The sequence below is a fragment of the Sphaeramia orbicularis genome, chromosome 6 (genome assembly GCF_902148855.1).
Source record: "Sphaeramia orbicularis chromosome 6, fSphaOr1.1, whole genome shotgun sequence".
NCBI classification, from domain to species: Eukaryota; Metazoa; Chordata; class Actinopteri; order Kurtiformes; family Apogonidae; genus Sphaeramia; species Sphaeramia orbicularis.
In genome coordinates this window covers 3,764,483-3,783,077 of record NC_043962.1, presented here as the reverse complement: position 1 = coordinate 3,783,077, position 18,595 = coordinate 3,764,483, and the positions used below count along the sequence as shown (strand labels likewise).

At 36.2% G+C, this 18,595-nt stretch overlaps 1 protein-coding gene across 1 annotated transcript in view; it reads left to right on the top strand.

The window, feature by feature from the left end:
- Positions 1-9,571: 9,571 nt before the first annotated feature.
- The window catches only part of LOC115420456 (ras-related and estrogen-regulated growth inhibitor-like protein), a 15,357-nt gene continuing 6,333 nt past the window's right edge, over positions 9,572-18,595 (top strand). The window contains exons 1-3 of the mRNA XM_030135700.1: positions 9,572-9,739; positions 14,367-14,423; positions 16,627-16,700. Coding sequence (XP_029991560.1) covers positions 9,688-9,739; positions 14,367-14,423; positions 16,627-16,700 — 183 coding nt within the window. The 5' untranslated portion in view covers positions 9,572-9,687. The remainder of the gene's footprint in view (positions 9,740-14,366; positions 14,424-16,626; positions 16,701-18,595) is intronic.

Below are 18,595 nucleotides of genomic sequence, written 5' to 3'. Positions count from 1 at the left end.
ACTCATCTGAACGTCTTCATGTGATTGTATTTCTTCAGTGATGAATGTTTTTTTTCTTCCTTTTATTTAAGCACCAGTAGGGTTAGGGTTAGGGTTAGGGTTAGGGTTAGGGTTAGGGTTAGGGTTAGGCTAACCCTAACTTTTGAATTCTGACCTAATACAAACTGTGAAAAATAACATGACCTTTTATGACATGAAGTGCACAGTGTGCATAATATGCTCACCTGAATACCAGAAGGTTAATGCTTTTTCTGTTTTTTATGTAGTAAATATGTCATTTCTCAGGGAGGTGCTGATATCAGTCAGTGTATCTACTTGTACTGTTAGAAAACATAATTGATCAGCCTGTAAGAATTCAGCTCAGTAGACCTGTATTTATCCTCTACATTAAATCTGTCGGACGGATCCATCCTGATATCATGATATCGTGAGTATGTTGAGGGTAATGTTCCTGATATAGAGTTTCTATATGAACCTGAGCATGTGCACATGTTCTCATAACCTGGACGTTTATATGACAGTTTAGAAAAACTAGACTCAATGTTTAACCCTGAAGTTAAACCTGAACCTGGGACGAATAGAAACACACCCGAGCCACCAGGGGGCAGCACCAGCCCATAAACTGACAGGAGGATACTGGATCATCATCTTAAACACTGTACACACTGGGGTCAAAGGTTATGAAGAATAAGGCAAGGTGTGTTTATATAGCACATTTCAGCAACAAGGCAATTCAAGGTCCTTCACACAGGACAGTGAAATACAACAAGGGAAAAAGAAACACATTTAAAACATTATAAAAGAAACATGTAGCCATCATAAACGATAAAAAACTGAGGGAACAGCTCAAAGAGGATTTAAATCCATGGCTGGGTATATCCCTTAATATATGGTTTGAAATTCTAACAAAAAATAACCTAACAGAGCAAAGTAGGACACTGCGTTGGATTGCACATGATTCAGATCTTACACCCAACACAGTGGATGGTAGGTTTCATGGATGGGACCGGGGACCAACAATATTTTGGGAGCTCTTTAAGAAGAATGTTATTAAAAGTTTTCAGGATCTAAAAAATCAATATGGTTTAAACAACCAGGATTTATACAGATATTTTCAGATGAGACATTATATGGAGCAAACGATGAAAATATTAAAGGAGGCAGACACAGGGTTAATTAAATTATTCATTTTAGCAGATGAATCAGACTCAGGCAAGAAATTAATATCAAAACTGTACAAAGAAATGGAAAATTTAAAAGGAAACAATACAGTATATATAAAAGAAAAGTGGGAAAAAGAGGTGGGAAGAATGTTATCTGAGGAGGAATGGGAGTATATCAGTGAGCAACAATGGAAAACAACATGCTCCCATGCCAATCATTTTCATATATTTTGGGACTGCCCTTATATTGTGCCTTTTTGGCAGGATTTGAAGAAAAGCATGGAGAAAATTTTCATAGTCCAATTTCCATTCACATTTGAATCTATATACTTGGGAAAAGAGAACCAGGGGAGAACACATTCACAGGACAAATATTTATTCAGAATATTGTCGGTAGCAGGAAAAAGCCATTAGTAGGAAGTGGCTAAAAAAGGATGCACCAAAAATGGAGGAGTGGATAGAGGTTATAGATGACATCTATAGGATGGAGAAGTGGACTTTCTCTGTCAGACTGGATTTAGACAAATTCACAAAGTATTGGAAATATTGGGTTGATTTTATAAAACTATTAAGAGCTGATTTTACTGGATAAGAGTATTGTGCAAATAGATCCATGTAAACCCTGGGTTCGTGCTACACTTTAAATGTTCAGTGTTCATCTTATACAGGGGAAAAGAATGGAATGTGAAATATGTGTTATTTCCCTTTAACTATATTTTGGCTTGCTTTGTATATTTTTATTATTCCTGTCAATGCTCCCCTATTTGAGAATGTTTTGTGTGTTTTTTTTATTTATTTATTTATTTATTTATTTATTTATTTATTTATTTATTTATTTATTTATTTATTTATTTATTCTCTTTCTCTTTCCATAAATAGAAGTCATGTAAATGATGTAAAATGCTAAAATGTTGCTGACTGAAAAATAATAATAAAAAGATAATTACAAAAAAGAAAAAGAAACATGTAAAAGGTGATTAAAAACAGCAAGGAAGAAAACAACACATTCATTCATTCATTTTCTGAACCTGCTTTATCCTCACCAGGGTCACGGAGGTCGCTTGGAGGTAGTTTGTTCCAGATATACGGAGCATAGAAACTGAACGCTGATTCTCCATGTTTAGTTCTGACTTTTGGAACCCAGAGCAGACCTGCACCAGACCACCTGAGTGGTCTGGATGGTTCATACTGGACTAGAAGGTCTCTGATGGATTTTATGATATAAATAATCATCATGTATGAAAACTATCAACTCATTTATAAAAATAGTTCCAGTGTCTCTGTATGTCAGCGTCATGTTCTGTCAGAATTAATACCAAGTTGAATTTGCGAGGAGGTCAGGTTCTGCTGGAGAACTCAACTAATTCAATCAAAGTCCATATATGACTTCTATCAGTGATCAATAAGAACTGTATTCATATCTCTAATTATTTCCATGTTATAAGTCATCCAAACATGGCTATGGCTCATATGTAGTTATACTATGAGAACGATGATAAAACTTGAGGCTCCTCTTTTTGTCTTGTTATAGATTAAATGGAGTAAATGGACCCTGACGTTGTCCAACCCGTGGTCCTGTCCGTTTACGGGGTCATGTCTGGATCTTGTCTCCGTCTGTGTGGTGCTGTTCCATATGTTCCATTTATGAACTTCAAAGCCTCTGAGATAAGAGCCCGGTCTGTTGTTTGGACCAGACGGGTCCGGATCCACTCTCCAACAGGGTCAGGTTCTTCAGGATAAACCGGTCTACTGTGTCCTTAATGGCTGAATACTCAGAGGTCTGGTATCTGGTGAAGTTCATATCAGTCTGCTGTTTGATGATGTTAACTCCATTTTTAGCTCAACGGTCAAAAGGACATGAGCTGTTCTGAAGGCGCCGTGTCTGGCCTCGTCTTCATCTTCATCGTCTTCTCTCACAAAACTACTTTATGTATCTTCCTTGGGACAATGTCTACAACGTTTGTTTACAGTTATGACAAATTTAGATTTTTGACGAATTTTTGAAATATGAAAATGTGCTTTTCCTTCTAATGGTCCATATTTTGATGGTTTATAACATGTAAATGGTTACAGATATCAATATAGTTCCTATTAATCACTGATAGAAGTCATATATGGACTTTCATTTGGGTCCATGACCTTTGACCTTGACTGACCATGAAGGATCAAACTCTCAAGGTCACCAATGTGTATATTTCAACAATCTTCTTCTCTGAAACTCAGATTCATTTCAGATTTTATCTGTAGCTTCTTTGGGACAATGTTTACAAAGGTTGTCCACAGTTTTGAGAAATTTAGATTTTTGACGAATTTTTGAAATATTAAAATGTGCCTTTCCTTCTAATGGTCCATATTTCGATGGTCTATAACACAGGTGTCAAACATGCGGCCCGGGGGCCAAAACCGGCCCACCAAAAGGTCCAATCCGGCCCTGGGATGAATTTGTGAAATGCAAAAATTACACTCAAGATATTAACAGTCAATGGTTTTACTTTAGGGGTCATATAAAGCCCTGCTTTAGTCTCAAGTGGGTCAGATCAGTAAAATACTACCATAAAAACCTACAAATAATGACAATTCCAAATTTTTCCTCTGTTTTTGTGTAAAAAAGTGAAATTACATGAAAATGTGTAAATTTACAAACTAGCCTTTCATAAAAAAACATGAAAAACTAGAAATGTGTTAAGAGAAGTAAGTGCAGTTTTACTAATATTCTGCCAGTTACTAAAATATTTTGTGTATTTTCAGATCCACTGTGATCTGTAAGTATTAAAGCACATTTACAAATGGTAAACAGAGGCAAAATAGAGTTAAAATTGCACTTATTTATCATAATAAACTTCAGTTTTTTCATGGTTGTTCATGTTATTCACATTTTTAAAAGGACAGTTTATAGATGTAAACGTTTCCATAATGTGATTTTACTTTTTTCACAATAAAACACATTGAAGTGTTTGGAGTTGACATTATTTATATATTATTATGTTCTGAATTCACTGGTCCGCCCACTGCAGATCATACTGGGAGGACGTGGCCCCTGAACTAAAATGAGTTTGACAGCCCTGGTCTATAACATGTAAATGGTTCAAGATAATAATACATTTCCTATTGATCACTGATAGAAGTCGTATATGGACTTAAATTGAATGAGTTGAGTTCTCCTCCAGTGAAAGTCCCGCCCACTTCTATTGTTAGATTGATGTGCATCCAGACCACAGGACTGGAACACAGAGACAGAACCTGACAACCTCACACATTCAGCTGGGGATTGAATCAGATAGAACATGACGCTGACGTACAGGGACATTTTCTTCTTTTGTTCTTTTCCTTCTTCTTCTGTTCTTCTGTCTGGTTTCATCTCCAAATTTGGCCTCCACAGCAGACGTTCCATCACGTTTCCACAGCGGAGACGTTGAACTCCTGAAGTCAAATGACTGATGATGTTGTGTTGGTGGTCTCTGCCCGGGTCCTTTTTTCAGATTGTCAGTTTGCGGGTTTAAAAGCTTCCAAATCGAGCAGCGTTATCTGCTGTGTTTCATCCAAGAGGCTTCACTCAAACAGACACGTCCATAATAAGGTTCCACAATCTGCCTCTGAACGCTTTAGCACCAAAAAAAATAAACAGGTGCTAAATATTTTCTCCGTCCAATCGGCTCTGCTCTGAACCACATCCAGATCAAACATCTGAGACGTGGACTTCCAGACCTTATCAGACTCAGACTGAGAAAAGAAGAATACAACAAATCCACCATCTGTTCACCACCATCACACACATGTACTAAAGGGTTCTGTTTGGAGATCGGACTGTGTTTAAGAACAAATGTTCAGTTCTTATGACCTCAGTCACATTGAAATCAACCAATTCAGGCTGGAATGCATCGTTTTTGTTCTTTCTTCGGTTCATTTTATTTTGTTCTTTATCAGAATTCTTTAACCCTTTCATACATTGTGGTCACTACAGTGGACGCCTCTTCTCCAGCTGTTCTCTTGTACACTCATGGGTTTAGTTGTTTTAGTTCCATGTCCTCCTGAGACCCAGCAATGGATGTTTGTCCTCTGTAGGGGACAAACGTTTGACAGTTTCACAAAAAAAATGCTGTTCATTGCAAAGAACAGTCCATTAAAAAATAAATAAATGAAAATAATTTTAAAAATGTATCTGAAAAACTGTTGCATTATGCAGTTTCCAATCAAGATGACTGTTTAATGTAAAAAAAAAAAAAAAAAGCTAAAAATGTTCACTTTCCTGGGTCTCAGGAGGATATCAGCCAACACAGTGGACGCTCATGCATCATCTACGCTGACATTCAGACCATGACTGGAACTGTGCTGTTCTAGACAAACCTGATCTGCACTAACATGTTTGAGTGGAAATCAACTGCTAATTTTCTCAAACAGAAAGGTTTTTTTTTGCATATTATCTCCATAACTAGTATTAGAATATGATAAAATGTGTGAAAACATGAGATTAGCTGCATTAAAAATATATATATATTTCATAGTTTTCACACAGTCTATAACTTTATGATGGTGGGTTTGAAATCTATGTTTCTTTGCTTCAAAAATCAAATACATGCTGTCCAGCTGAGTGGACATTTTTGTAACTCTGTGAAAAATAGATTCATAAAAAAAATTCAATCATATTGTTTTTTTCATGCCTAAATAGGAATAAAAACACTCAGCAAAAAAAATCTTGATTAAGGTTCTCATAGTTCATGCATGAAAGGGTTAAATTAAACTTATTTATTACTGTTACTGATATTGTTGTTATGATTACTATTACTGTTATCACTTTATTACAACTTTTATCCTGTGACTACACACACACACACACACACACACACACACACATACATATTGTGCATGTTATAACATAACATAATTAGTTATTTATTATTATTATTACTACAACTTATTATTGTTAGTCTCTTATTTGTTGTTTTCACTAGTGCTTTCTAATGTGCATTTGCCTGTTTTTTTTAATAGTTATTGTATTACTATTTACTTATATTATTTCTTTGACTGTACTTTTGGTGTTTGTGCTGCTATTGGACCCTCCATTTCCCGAGGGCTTCGGCCAAGGGATCAATAAAGTTCTAATGTAATGTAATCTAATTTAATCATTTGACGTATTTCAGACTATCTGTAAGTAAATGAACCTAAACTGACCTGTTTGGTTTGTTTCAGTGGAATGTACAGTTGTGTTATGGATGATGGAATTCCTGGAGCTCAGATGTTATGTAATGATGCTGTTGGAGCGTTTTCATTTCACGGGTCTGTTCTTTATGTTCACATGACGCGGTCCCACGTGAGCGCCTGGCCTGGGTCCAGGTCTGGAGCCACGTGTTGATCACCTCTGTAGTGGATGGAGTCAACGGTCCAGGCTCTGAAACGTCTATACGTACATCTGAAACCTCAGGATCATTCACTGACTGTTTGTCACGTTATTGTTTCATCCATTTATATTTGGATGTTGAATCATCTAAGGCAGGGCTGTCAAACTCATTTTAGTTCAGGGGCCACATTCAGCTAAACTTGATCTGAAGTGGGCCAAACCAGTAAAATAATATATTATATATAACAATAACACACTTTTCTCTGTGTTTCAGAGCAAAAAACGTAAATTTACATCATGAAAAGGTTTACATCTACAAACTATCCTTTCAAACAATGTCAATAACATGAACAACCTGAAAAAATAAGTATAACTTTAATAAGATTCTGTCTCAGTTTATCATTTACACATGTACATTATAACTTACAGATCACAGTGGATCTACAAATACACAAAATATTTAAAATTCCTTTCAGGCACAACAGTTGTTCTTTTTTTTCTATTATTTGATTTTTTGTGTATTGTTTATCATTATTATTATTATTATTATTATTATTATTATTATTATTATTATTATTATTATTATTATTTTCTTCTATTGTTTGATTTTTTATTTGTGTATTGTTTATTTTATTTATTTTTTTCCCCATATGTTTTGTATTATGTCTGTGTCTGAAATAAACTAACCTAAACCTAAACCTAAAATAAGGCAGAATCTTGTTGAAATTGTATTTCTCTTAAGACTTGGAGACCAGGTTGTTCATATTTGTTCAGGTTATTCACATTTTTTGCAAAATTATACTTTGTTTTAGTGTAAATACATGAAAATATTTACATTTACAAAGAAAAAAATATTATTCATTATTTATATGTTATTATGATAGTATTTGACTGGTCCTGCCCACTTGAGATTGAATTGGTCTGAATGTGGAACCTGAACTAAAAAGATTGTTAATTTCTTAAGAGTAATTTTTGCATTTCACAAATTCATCCTAAGGGCCGGACTGGACCCTTTGGCGGGTCGGATTTGGCCCCCGGGCCGCATGTTTGACACCTGTGATCTAAGGTGTTAACTCTGTAAGGACTACCATTAGAAAAGGCCTACATTTATTTATGCTTTTTTTATTCCAATACAATTGTCAGAAAATTTTGTCAGTTCTTTTGCACAATTCTTCAGGAGGAACTTAACTTTCAATATCTGTCCAGTAATTATCATTATTACATGTAATTAATGTTTAAAACAGTGTGTTATAGCAAAAAAAAAAAAAGAAAAAGAAAAAGAAAAAACAGACCTGGATTTTTTAAAATTTCATTTCATTTTTATTATGAAACATGACTGTAAATGTTCATAATGAAACTTTATGAGATTATAGAAATAAACTTTCAACTATTTTCCATTTGAGTTTGTCTAGATCATTCTGTGTCCATGTTCTTCTTCTTATTTTTTGTTCTTTCTAGTCATTTTGAGCCCGTGTGATAGTCTGTGTTCACTTTCTGTCCAGTCGTAGACAGAGCCGCTCACTTCACCGACAAAAACATCCATCATCTGATTCAAATACAGTCTTGTTTTTGTCCTGGATCTTTTCCGTCCTATTTGTCTTGAAGTGTTTCTTTGCAACTTCTTCTTAACATGAAGACGCAGAATGATGCAAAATAAAAATAAAACTTCCTTCATATTCAAACTACAGTGGATTTAAAGTAGATATTTCTTCTAAAACTGCAGATGTAAACGCTCTGATGTCATGGAGTTAAAGCTGAGTTTTCATCAGAGCGGCTGAGGTCATCGCACCGTGGAGACGCATTCAAATTCTTTTGTTTAATGGTCGTGGATTAGAAGTGATCGGGCAGTAGATCAAACAGATTTTCAACACCAGCCTTTGTTTCGTTCAGTCGGACCTCCAGGTTCTGGTGTCGACTGATTTTCAGGGAATATGAAACGTAAACATGTTCTGGTCTGGATGACTTCAGCTCTGTTGAAAACTGAGTATTTAAGTATTTATAATCATAAAGTCAACAGGAGGAGGAGGAGAAGAAAAAGGAGGAACCAGTGGAGCAGGAGGAGGAGGAGGAGGAAGGAGAAGAGAGAGGAGGAACCAGTGGAGGAGGAGGAGGGACCAAAGCAGGAGGAGGAGGAGGAAGAGGAGGAACCAGTGGAGGAAGAGAAGGAACCAAAGGAGGAGGAACAGGAGGAGGAGGAGAAAGGAGGAGAAGAAAAAGGAGGAGGACCCAGTGAAGGAGGATGAGGAAGAGGAGAAGGAAAGGGAAAAAGGAGAAGAAAAAGGAGGAGGAACCAAAGCAGGAGGAGGAGGAGAAGGAAAGGGAAAAAGGAGAAGAAAGGGGGGGGGGGAACCAAAGGATGAGGAGGAGGGAGAAGAGGAGGAGGGACCAAAGCAGGAGGAGGAGGAGGAGGAAGAGGAGGAACCAGTGGAGAAAGAGAAGGAACCAAAGGAGGAGGAACAGTAGAAGGAGGAGGAGGAGGAGGAAGGAGGAGAAGAAAAAGGAGGAGGAACTAGTGGAGGAGGAACCAAAGCAGGAGGAGGAGGTGGAGAAGGAACCAGTGGAGGAGGAGGGAGAGGAGGAGGAGGGACCAAAGCAGGAGGAGGAACCAGTGGAGGAAGAAAAGGAACCAAAGGAGGAGGAGCAGTAGAAGGAGGAGGAGGAGGAAGGAGGAGAAGAAAAAGGAGGAGGAACCAGTGAAGAAGGATGAGGAAGAGGAGAAGGAAAGGGAAAAAGGAGAAGAAAGAGGAGGAGGAACCAAAGCAGGAGGAGGAGGAGGGGCTGGACTCTGAGGAACATTTAATGAGCTGTTGACTCAAACCCAGATCCAGACACAACCAGGACCAGAACCAGAACCAGAACCAGGACCAGAACCAGGACCAGAACCAGGACCAGGACCAGGACCAGAACCAGAACCAGAACCAGAACCAGAACCAGGACCAGAACCAGGACCAGAACCAGAACCAGAACCAGAACCAGGACCAGAACCAGAACCAGGACCAGAACCAGGACCAGAACCAGAACCAGGACCAGAACCAGGACCAGGACCAGGACCAGAACCAGAACCAGAACCAGAACCAGGACCAGGACCAGGACCAGGACCAGAACCAGAACCAGAACCAGGACCAGGACCAGGACCAAGACCAGGACCAGAACCAGGACCAGGACCAGGACCAGGACCAGGACCAGGACATGAACGACATAAAGCTGGCCCTGCTGGGGAGTCCGGGTGCAGGGAAGTCAGGTGAGTGTGCTCCTCATCATCAGTGTGTGTGTGAAGGCTGCTGTTTCATGTAAAGGTGGAGGTGGACTCAGTCGTTGTGTTTTCTGTGTAGAAGTTTAACTCAAACCACACATTAAACCTGTTTAATGTCAAACATGTCCAATCTGTTCTGAGTTTTTAAAGGACTCTTATTGAACTTGAACCACAGCCACTTTGTTTGTGTGAATAAAACATGTAGACTTTCAGGATGTTTGTTCAGTGTCAGTTTAGTGAGTTTGGATCAAACTCTGAACCAGAACAGACTGAACTTCAGTCAAATAGAACGAATGCACTGATTTAGACAGAAGAGGTAAGTACAGTCTGCATAACCACTGCACACATTATACAGGATTTTTCTTCAGCTCTTAAATCTTAACAACAGCTCAAACATGTGGACTTCCAGCTGGTCTGTAGTGTAGTTCCAGGTGAATGAAACAGACCAGTTTAACACAGTCCTGTTCATGTTCTGTGATCCATTTAGTCTGAACTTCTGGGGTCATATTTACACCATAAAAAAAATAGTGCAGCTCTGTTTTAGTTTGTCTAAAGTTGACAAAATCTCATTTATGACATTACATTTCTTAGATTTTGGGAGATTTCCAGTCAGTCTGTGTCTTTATTACCAAACAGTGAACAGATAAATGAAATGTATTTGATTTTCTTTGTCAGAAACAGAAGGCTTCAGTCCAGACTTTTATATTTACTGTGTCTGCTGTGGCAGCTCAGCTAAAGGAACATACTCTGTAAATATGATCTGAATGTAGGTTAGCCTGTTAGCTTATTACCAAGCACATGAGATAATTTAAGTTAGGGATAGTCAGTCACTGATTACTTTTAATTTCAAGTTTATTCTGAATAACATTTGTTTGGGTTAATTTGAGATAGTTTGTCTGGATGAGCAACGATAACTACAGTTAACTTCCCCATGGGTGAATTCACTAACTTATTTTTTAAATCCATATAGACCCAGTGCTACTTTTGAGGCAGTTCCCAAATTATTTGGTTTTTCTATATTTAACCTTTCTTAAGGGATTTATCGCCATTTATTGTAATATTATCCTCTTTATTTTGCGTTTTTCCGTGAAAATCATGTTTTTTACTAGATTTAATTCACTGATTATGTGGCTGTTCATTAAAGCTCAGAGTAAATTCAAAGGTTATTGTATCAAACCTGAGTGAGTTTTCCACCGGTGACCAAAACCATCTACTAATGTGAACTGTTTAATACCTGGTGATCCACTAAGCCAGGGGGGGCCGGCCCTGGTCCTGGACAGCCACTATGTTTTAGATGTGTCCCTCCTCCAGCACACCTGACGGTCATTATCAGCCTTCTGCAGAGGTCGATGATAGGTGTTTGAATCAGGTGTGGTGGAAGAGGGATACAGCTAAAGCATGCAGGACAGTAGCTCTGTAGGACCAGGGTCTGCCCCCCCTGCACTGGTCCTATCAATACATGTAAACCAGGGCTGTCAGACTCATTTTAGTTCAGTTCCACATTCAGTCCAATAGGATCTGCAGTGGGCCGGACCAGTAAAGTAACATCAGTGAAAAATGTTACATTAAATTATGATAATGTGTGCATCTACAAAGTTTCCTTAAAAACCTGAATAATAGGAACAGCTTGAAAGGTTTTCAGAAAAAAAAGTGCAATTTAAAAAACTATTCTGCCTCAGTTTATCATTTACATGTGTACATTAGAGCTTACAGATCACAGTGGATCTACAAATACACAAAACATTTAATAACAGAATGTTGGTAAAATTGCATTTACTTCTCTTAAGACATTTCCGTTTGTTCATATTTCTTCAGGTTATTCACATTTTTTGTAAAAGTATCATTTGTTAATGTAAACATTTTCATGTAATTTTACTTTTTTACACCAAAACAAAGAGAAAATTTGCTGTTGTCAGTATTTATAGGTTATTATGATCATATTTTACTGCTCTGATCCACTTGAGAACTAATTGGTCTGTATGCATCTGTATGTGGAAGCTGAATTAAAATGATTTGGACACCACTGATTGTTAATTTCTTCAGTGTAATTTTTGCACTTCACAAATTCATCCCACGGGCCGGATTTGGCCCCCGGGCCACATGTTTGACACCTGTGATGTAAATAATTGGTGTAAAATGCAGTTTGTCGTCTTTTCATGGTCATCACATATGACCCATTTGGACGTTTAGAGGCTCTGTAGTTACCGTGGAAACACCGTCATCTTCTACAACATTGAAACATTAGTAAAACTCATAGAGTTGGATCAGTGACAGTGGATGGACACACTGGGTTTTATATGAATAAATAAAATGAACAAAAATGACTTTAAAAAAAAAAAAAAAACCTACAGTACGAAAGTTACAACTTTTTGGAAAGATGTTGGAATAAAAATAGAACAGATTTGGGGTTTTAAACTGCAAAAACCCACTCTTCCACTTTTGTTAGGAGATCTTTCTGACGATTTGACAACAGATGACAAATACCTCTGAAAAAGTTTTGGTGCTGCAGCAAAAAAAAACAATCACTTGAAAATGGCTTCAACTTGAGCCAGCGGTGCTAGAGGACTGGATGAAAACAGTGGATGAAATTCACAAAACGGAGAGATTAACATTTATGCTGAGGCTGCAAACTGAAGTGTACATGAGAAGGTGGAACAAATGGATCGGTTTCTTTGGGGACAGCTGATGTGAGGTTTGTCTGCTGGTCCTGTGGTGGGCTGTGGGAGCTACTGCTCTAAACAGTTAACTACGTAACTTGATCACTATTACATGAATGTAACCTAAGTTCTTTACTGCTCGTTTGTGATATATCTATTGCCGATTGTTGTTTGTTGTGTTCTGTATGTAGAGGTAAACAATTAGTAAACAAGCAAACAATTAATAAAAAATAAGTGTAAAAAACAAAAAAACAAAATGTATAAATAACATGGAAAAAATAAGCAAAAAAATTTAAGAAGTAGTAAGTAATAAGCAACAAAATGAATAAAAACACCCAAAGTAATGAAGAAAACGAACAAAACTGAAAAATAAATCAACAAAATAATATGGAACGTGAACAAAATAATCCACAAACTGAAGTAATTGGTAGGAAAAAAGATAGGAAAAGGGCAACAAAATGAACAAAAACAAGCCAAATAATAAATGAAATTAACAAAATGAACAATAAAGAATAAGAAAATTAGCAAAATAATAAATAACACTGAGAACATAAGCAACGCAAAGAACAAATAAAAAATGTAAACATTGATTCACCAGTAAAACCCATGGAGTTGGATCAGAGACAGTGGATGGACGTCACTTTTTCTTCAGTTTTCTCTGTTTTGATAAAATAAGCTCTGAATTTACTGAGTTTGCATGAGCATCTAAATCAGGGCTTTCAAACTCATTTTAGTTCAGTTCCACATTCAGCCTAATACGATCTAAAGTGGGCCGGACCAGGAAAATTATATAAATAATAGGATAAGAACTTTTCAGTGAAGAAAGTAAAGTTCTGTAATAAAAATGTTTACATCTACGAATTGTACTCAAACATAACATTAACAAACAAGAACAACTCGTAAATTCTTAAGAAAAATAAGTGCAATGTTAACAATATTACGCTTTAGTTTATCATTTACACATGTGAATCACAACTTGCAGATCACAGTGGATCTACAAATACACAAAACAGTTAATAACGGGCAGAATATTACTAAAATTCCAGGTTCTTCTCTTAAGAGATTTCAGATATTCACATTTTTTGTAAAAGGCTAGTCAGTAAATATAAATACTCTTGTGTTATGTAACTTTTTTTACTCTAAATCAAAGAGAAAAATGTGCAGTTTTCATAATTTATAGGTTATTATGATAGTGTTTTACTGGTCTGATCATTTTTCAATTGAAATGACCTAAAATGATTTTAACATCCTTGACTGTTAATATCTTTAATGTCATTTTTGCATTTCACAAATTCATCCCAGGGGTCGGACTGAACCCTTTGGCGGGCCGGATTTGGCCCCCGGGCCGCATGTTTGACACCTGTGATCTAAATTAAATACAGGAAAATATATGATTTACAGTGAAAGATTGAAAACACAGAGGATAAAATCATAATAAATGATGATAAATTACTTCAGAAAGGTTAAACAGAGGAAAATTCATTTGGGAGCGGACACAGAAGTAGTTGTGGGTCTTCATGGGTTAATGGGTTTTTCTCTGTTGTTCCTTTTCACACAGGGAACCACTGATCCAGACAATAACCAGTGGATTAATCCACAGTGAAAGGACTGGGCTGACTGCCTTTTCTTTATTTGTGTTTGTGTGTGGGGATAACCCTGTTCTGACCCTTTAAGACCCTCCACAGACCCATGACCACCGCTGTCCTCAGACCTCCACGCTTCAACACAAACATCACATCCACACAGTCAGACTCTGGCTCATCCTCCTGTACACGCTGTATAATCTGTATCACACCCATCATAGGCTACTTTTTAAATCTGGAATATATCATTTTCATTCACTGCTAAAGCACTTCTGGTCAGATGCAAACTGCCTTTCGTTGCTTTATACTTGTGACATGTGCAATGGCAATAAAGTTGAATCTAAATCTAATCTAATCTGGTTCCTTGTGTTTCAGCCGTCCTCGTGCGTTTCCTGACCAGACGCTTCATCGGTGAATACGCCTCAAACTCCAGTGAGTATCGACACATGGACTCAGACGGTCCAGTCATGGGGTTTGGTTCAGTCCAGTCTTAAAGTTCATCTCCACAGACAATGGATTTAGGTTTTTTTAGCTTTTAAGTTTTTTTGTGTCCATTGTCGTCATCATCATCTTTATTGCATTTTCTTCAAACATCTTCTCTGATTAACCTACCGTTTGGATTCATTTCAAATTCTATATGTGTCTTCCTTGGGACAATATCAAGTATGTTCACAGTTTTGAGGAATTTAGTTTTTTTTTTTTTTTTAAATATTTAAAATGTTCCTTTCCTTCTAATGTCCATATTTGGAGTCAAACATGTGGCCCGGGGGCCAAATCCGGCTCCCCAAAGGGTCCAATCCAGCCCCTGGGATGAATTTGTGAAGTGCAAAAATTACACTGAAGAAATTAACAATCAGTGGCGTCAAAATCATTTTAATTCAGCTTCCACATACAGATGCATACAGACCAATTAGTTCTCAAGTGGACCAGAGCAGTAAAATATGATCATAATAACCTATAAATACTGACAACAGCAAATTTTCTCTTTGTTTTGGTGTAAAAAAGTAAAATTACATGAAAATGTTTACATTAACAAACGATACTTTTACAAAAAATATGAATAACCTGAAGAAATATGAACAAACGGAAATGTCTTAAGAGAAGTAAATGCAATTTTACCAACATTCTGTTTTTAAATGTTTTGTGTATTTGTAGATCCACTGTGATCTGTAAGCTCTAATGTACACATGTAAATGATAAACTGAGGCAGAATAGTTTTTAAAATTGCACTTTTTTTTTTCTGAAAACATTTCAAGTTGTTCCTATTATTCAGATTTTTAAGGAAACTTTGTAGATGCACACATTATCATAATTTAATGTAACATTTTTCACTGTTATGATCCAGTATGATCCAGTATGATCCAGTATGATCCAGTATGATCCAGTATGATCTGCAGAATGTGAAACTGAACTAAAATGAGTCTGACAGCCCTGGTTTCTAACATGTAAATGGTTACAGATATCAATACAGTTCCTATTAATCACTGATAGAAGTCATATATGGACTTTCATTTGGGTCCATGACCTTTGACCTCAAATGACCTCAAATGACCTCAAAGGGTCAAACTCTCAAGGTCACCAATGTCTACATTTCAACAATCTTCTTCTCTGAAACTACTGGTTAGATTCATTTCAAATTTCATATGTATCGTCCTTGGGACAATGTCTACAAAGTTTGTTCACAGTTTTCAGAAATTATTAAATTTTTTTTTGTATTTTTGATGAATTCTTGAAGCATTAAAAATGTGCCTTTACTTATACTGGTTCATATTTTAATGGTTTATAACATGTAAATAGTTACAGATATCAATATAGTTCCTACTGATCACTGATAGAAGTCATATAAGATAACTCAAACAAACTCCTGTTGATGTTTGAAGCCCTGGAATGCACTTCTAATAGGCACCTTACTCTTGTGCACTTTAGAAATAATAAATCTTAGTTATTTATGTGTAACTTTTTAAGGGAGGGGAGGTATTTTTATTGTCTTTTTTTTAATCAGTATTTTATTAGTATTTTACTCAATTCTGCTGACAATCGGGACCTGAGAACAGTGTTTCATTTCTGTGTATTTTATATGCTGAAATGACAAATAAATTTAAATCTGAATAAGATAAGATAAGATAAGATAAGATAAGATAAGATAAGATAAGATAAGATAAGATAAGATAAGATAAGATAAGATAGTCCTTTATTAGTCCCACAAGGGGAAATTCCAGATTTACAGCAGTAATAGTAGAGTACAGCAAAGCACACAAGAGCAAAAAAAAAGAGCAAAATCAAAAATAAAGACAAATCAGAACCGCTATAAATATATGGACTTTGAATGAGTTGAGTTCTCCTCCAGTGAAAGTCCCGCCCACTTCTATAGTTAGATTGATGTGCATCCAGACCACAGAACTGGAACATACAGACAGAACCCGACAACCTCACACATTCAGCTGTTATTGATTCTAATAGAACATGACGCTGACGTACAGAGACACTAGAACTATATTTAGAAATTCATAGGAAGATATTTTAACTGACCACCCATGAAATACAACATTATACATTTTAGTGCTAAAATATTAACACTGCTGACCTTTTTATGTCATTAATATATATTTGGACTCTTTGTGGAACCTGTTTTCAGACTCTTTGTACCATAAGCGACTGTCCATCGATGGGAGGCAGCTCAACCTGGAAGTTTTCGACCCCTGTTCTCAGGTACGATACACAAACGTACTCGACTGTTGTACACACAGGCTCACAGTGACTGTATCTGACATGTTAGACCTCAGTAAAAACTCAGTAAAACCTGATGGAGTCATTCTGATGAGATTCAACTGAACTGTTTACATGGATGTTAAATAAAGGGATCTGATCGGGTTTAATCACAACAGAACTTTAGAAACATGAACAAAGTGGGTCCACAAAGTCATAAGACTAGGACAAAACGCATCCTAATATTTTGAGAGAAAAGGAGTTTTATATTATAATATTAATCTCATAGTTTAATTTCTTATTTAAAAAAGAACATGTAAAACTATTAAATGCACCTTCTGGTCACAGGCTGTTGTGTTTAGGGCAACTGGGAATGACTCTTGTAATACTGACCCTTTTTCCTCATCAAATACAACTTTATTTTGGGAACATTCTGACATTTTTGTCACAATATCACAAATTTATTAGGCTTTTTCACAAAATATTACAATCTTACTCTTGATATACCATTGACTTACATAAAGGTTTGATGTTTCCTCTAAATATTAGAACTTTATTATTTTAAAAAAAATTAGTTTTACCTGTCTATAAATAACTTCCCTAAAATTATTTCAGCTTCATTCACCTTTTCATCTTTTACACACTGTGAAATGTTTTTATTTATTTATTTATTTTACAGACTTCCAATTTAACCCTTTCATGCATAGTGGTCACTCCAGTGGACAGCTATTCCAAGCTGTTCTCTTGTATATTCATGGGTTTGGTTGTTTTAGTTCTGCACTTATACATCATGTAACTTTGCTGTTCTTGATAAACCTGATCGCACTAACATGTTTGAGTGTAAATCAACTGCTGATTGTTATTAGACTGTAATTATCATTTTTTCTTTAACATTTTTTTTTTTTTGTATATTATCTCTATGAAGTGAGTAATAACTAGTATTAGAGTATGTTTAAATACGAGAAAACATCAGTTTAGCAGCATTAAAAGTGTTTTTATTTCATAGTTTTCACAGTATGTCAGTAAATACACGTTTCTTGGCTTCAAAAATTTAATGTATCGTATCTGTCTGAGTGGACACTTTTGCAACTCTATGAAAAATAGGTTCTTAAAGAATGTCAATCACATTTTTTTCTTCATGCCTAAAGAATAAAAACAGGGAGGAAAAATCATGATTAAGGTTCTCATAATTCATGCATGAAAGGGTTAATTTCTAACTTTAGTTGAGTTCAGCTGGTTTTACAAACGCACCAAGTAGTTTTAATTTGATTTTTATTTGAAGACTTCACTAATTTAAATTGAATTTTTGCTTATTTTCGGTGGTAGTTTCAGATTTTCTAAGGATAGCTTTGAGTTATAGACATAAGATATGATTTACTAAATTGTGGTTTATTCAGACATTTTCTTCTTATTCAGCATTTACTGTTAACACTGAAGGAAAACCTATTCAGTGTCAGTTTGTGTTGCATTTTCAGAGTATTTTAGTCCGTTGTGTTGACGCTGCCGTCACCTAATCTTCCATCCGTGTGGGTTAAACATGACCATGAAGTCCAGGTGTATTCCACCCACAGAGAAATGATCACATACGTGTTTACATGGTTATTTTTCCTGTTGAATGACTGGACCAGTCTCCGATGGTTGAGGTCGTCACGTGACATTTTTATTGTTTCTCATGTTATTAGCAGGATATTAGGAAACACAGCTCCTGTTAAATGACAAATGTCAGCATTGTTTGAAGTGAAAACATGATAATTTGTTGTTTAGGTTTCATTGAATAGCGGTTAAACCCTGGTTTGAGCTGATATTTACCACAGTTAGACGCGTGTACGTTCTGTCCAGCACTTAAACTCGGGAATCCCAGTGATTTATGAGACGTCCTGAACACAGACAGCATATAA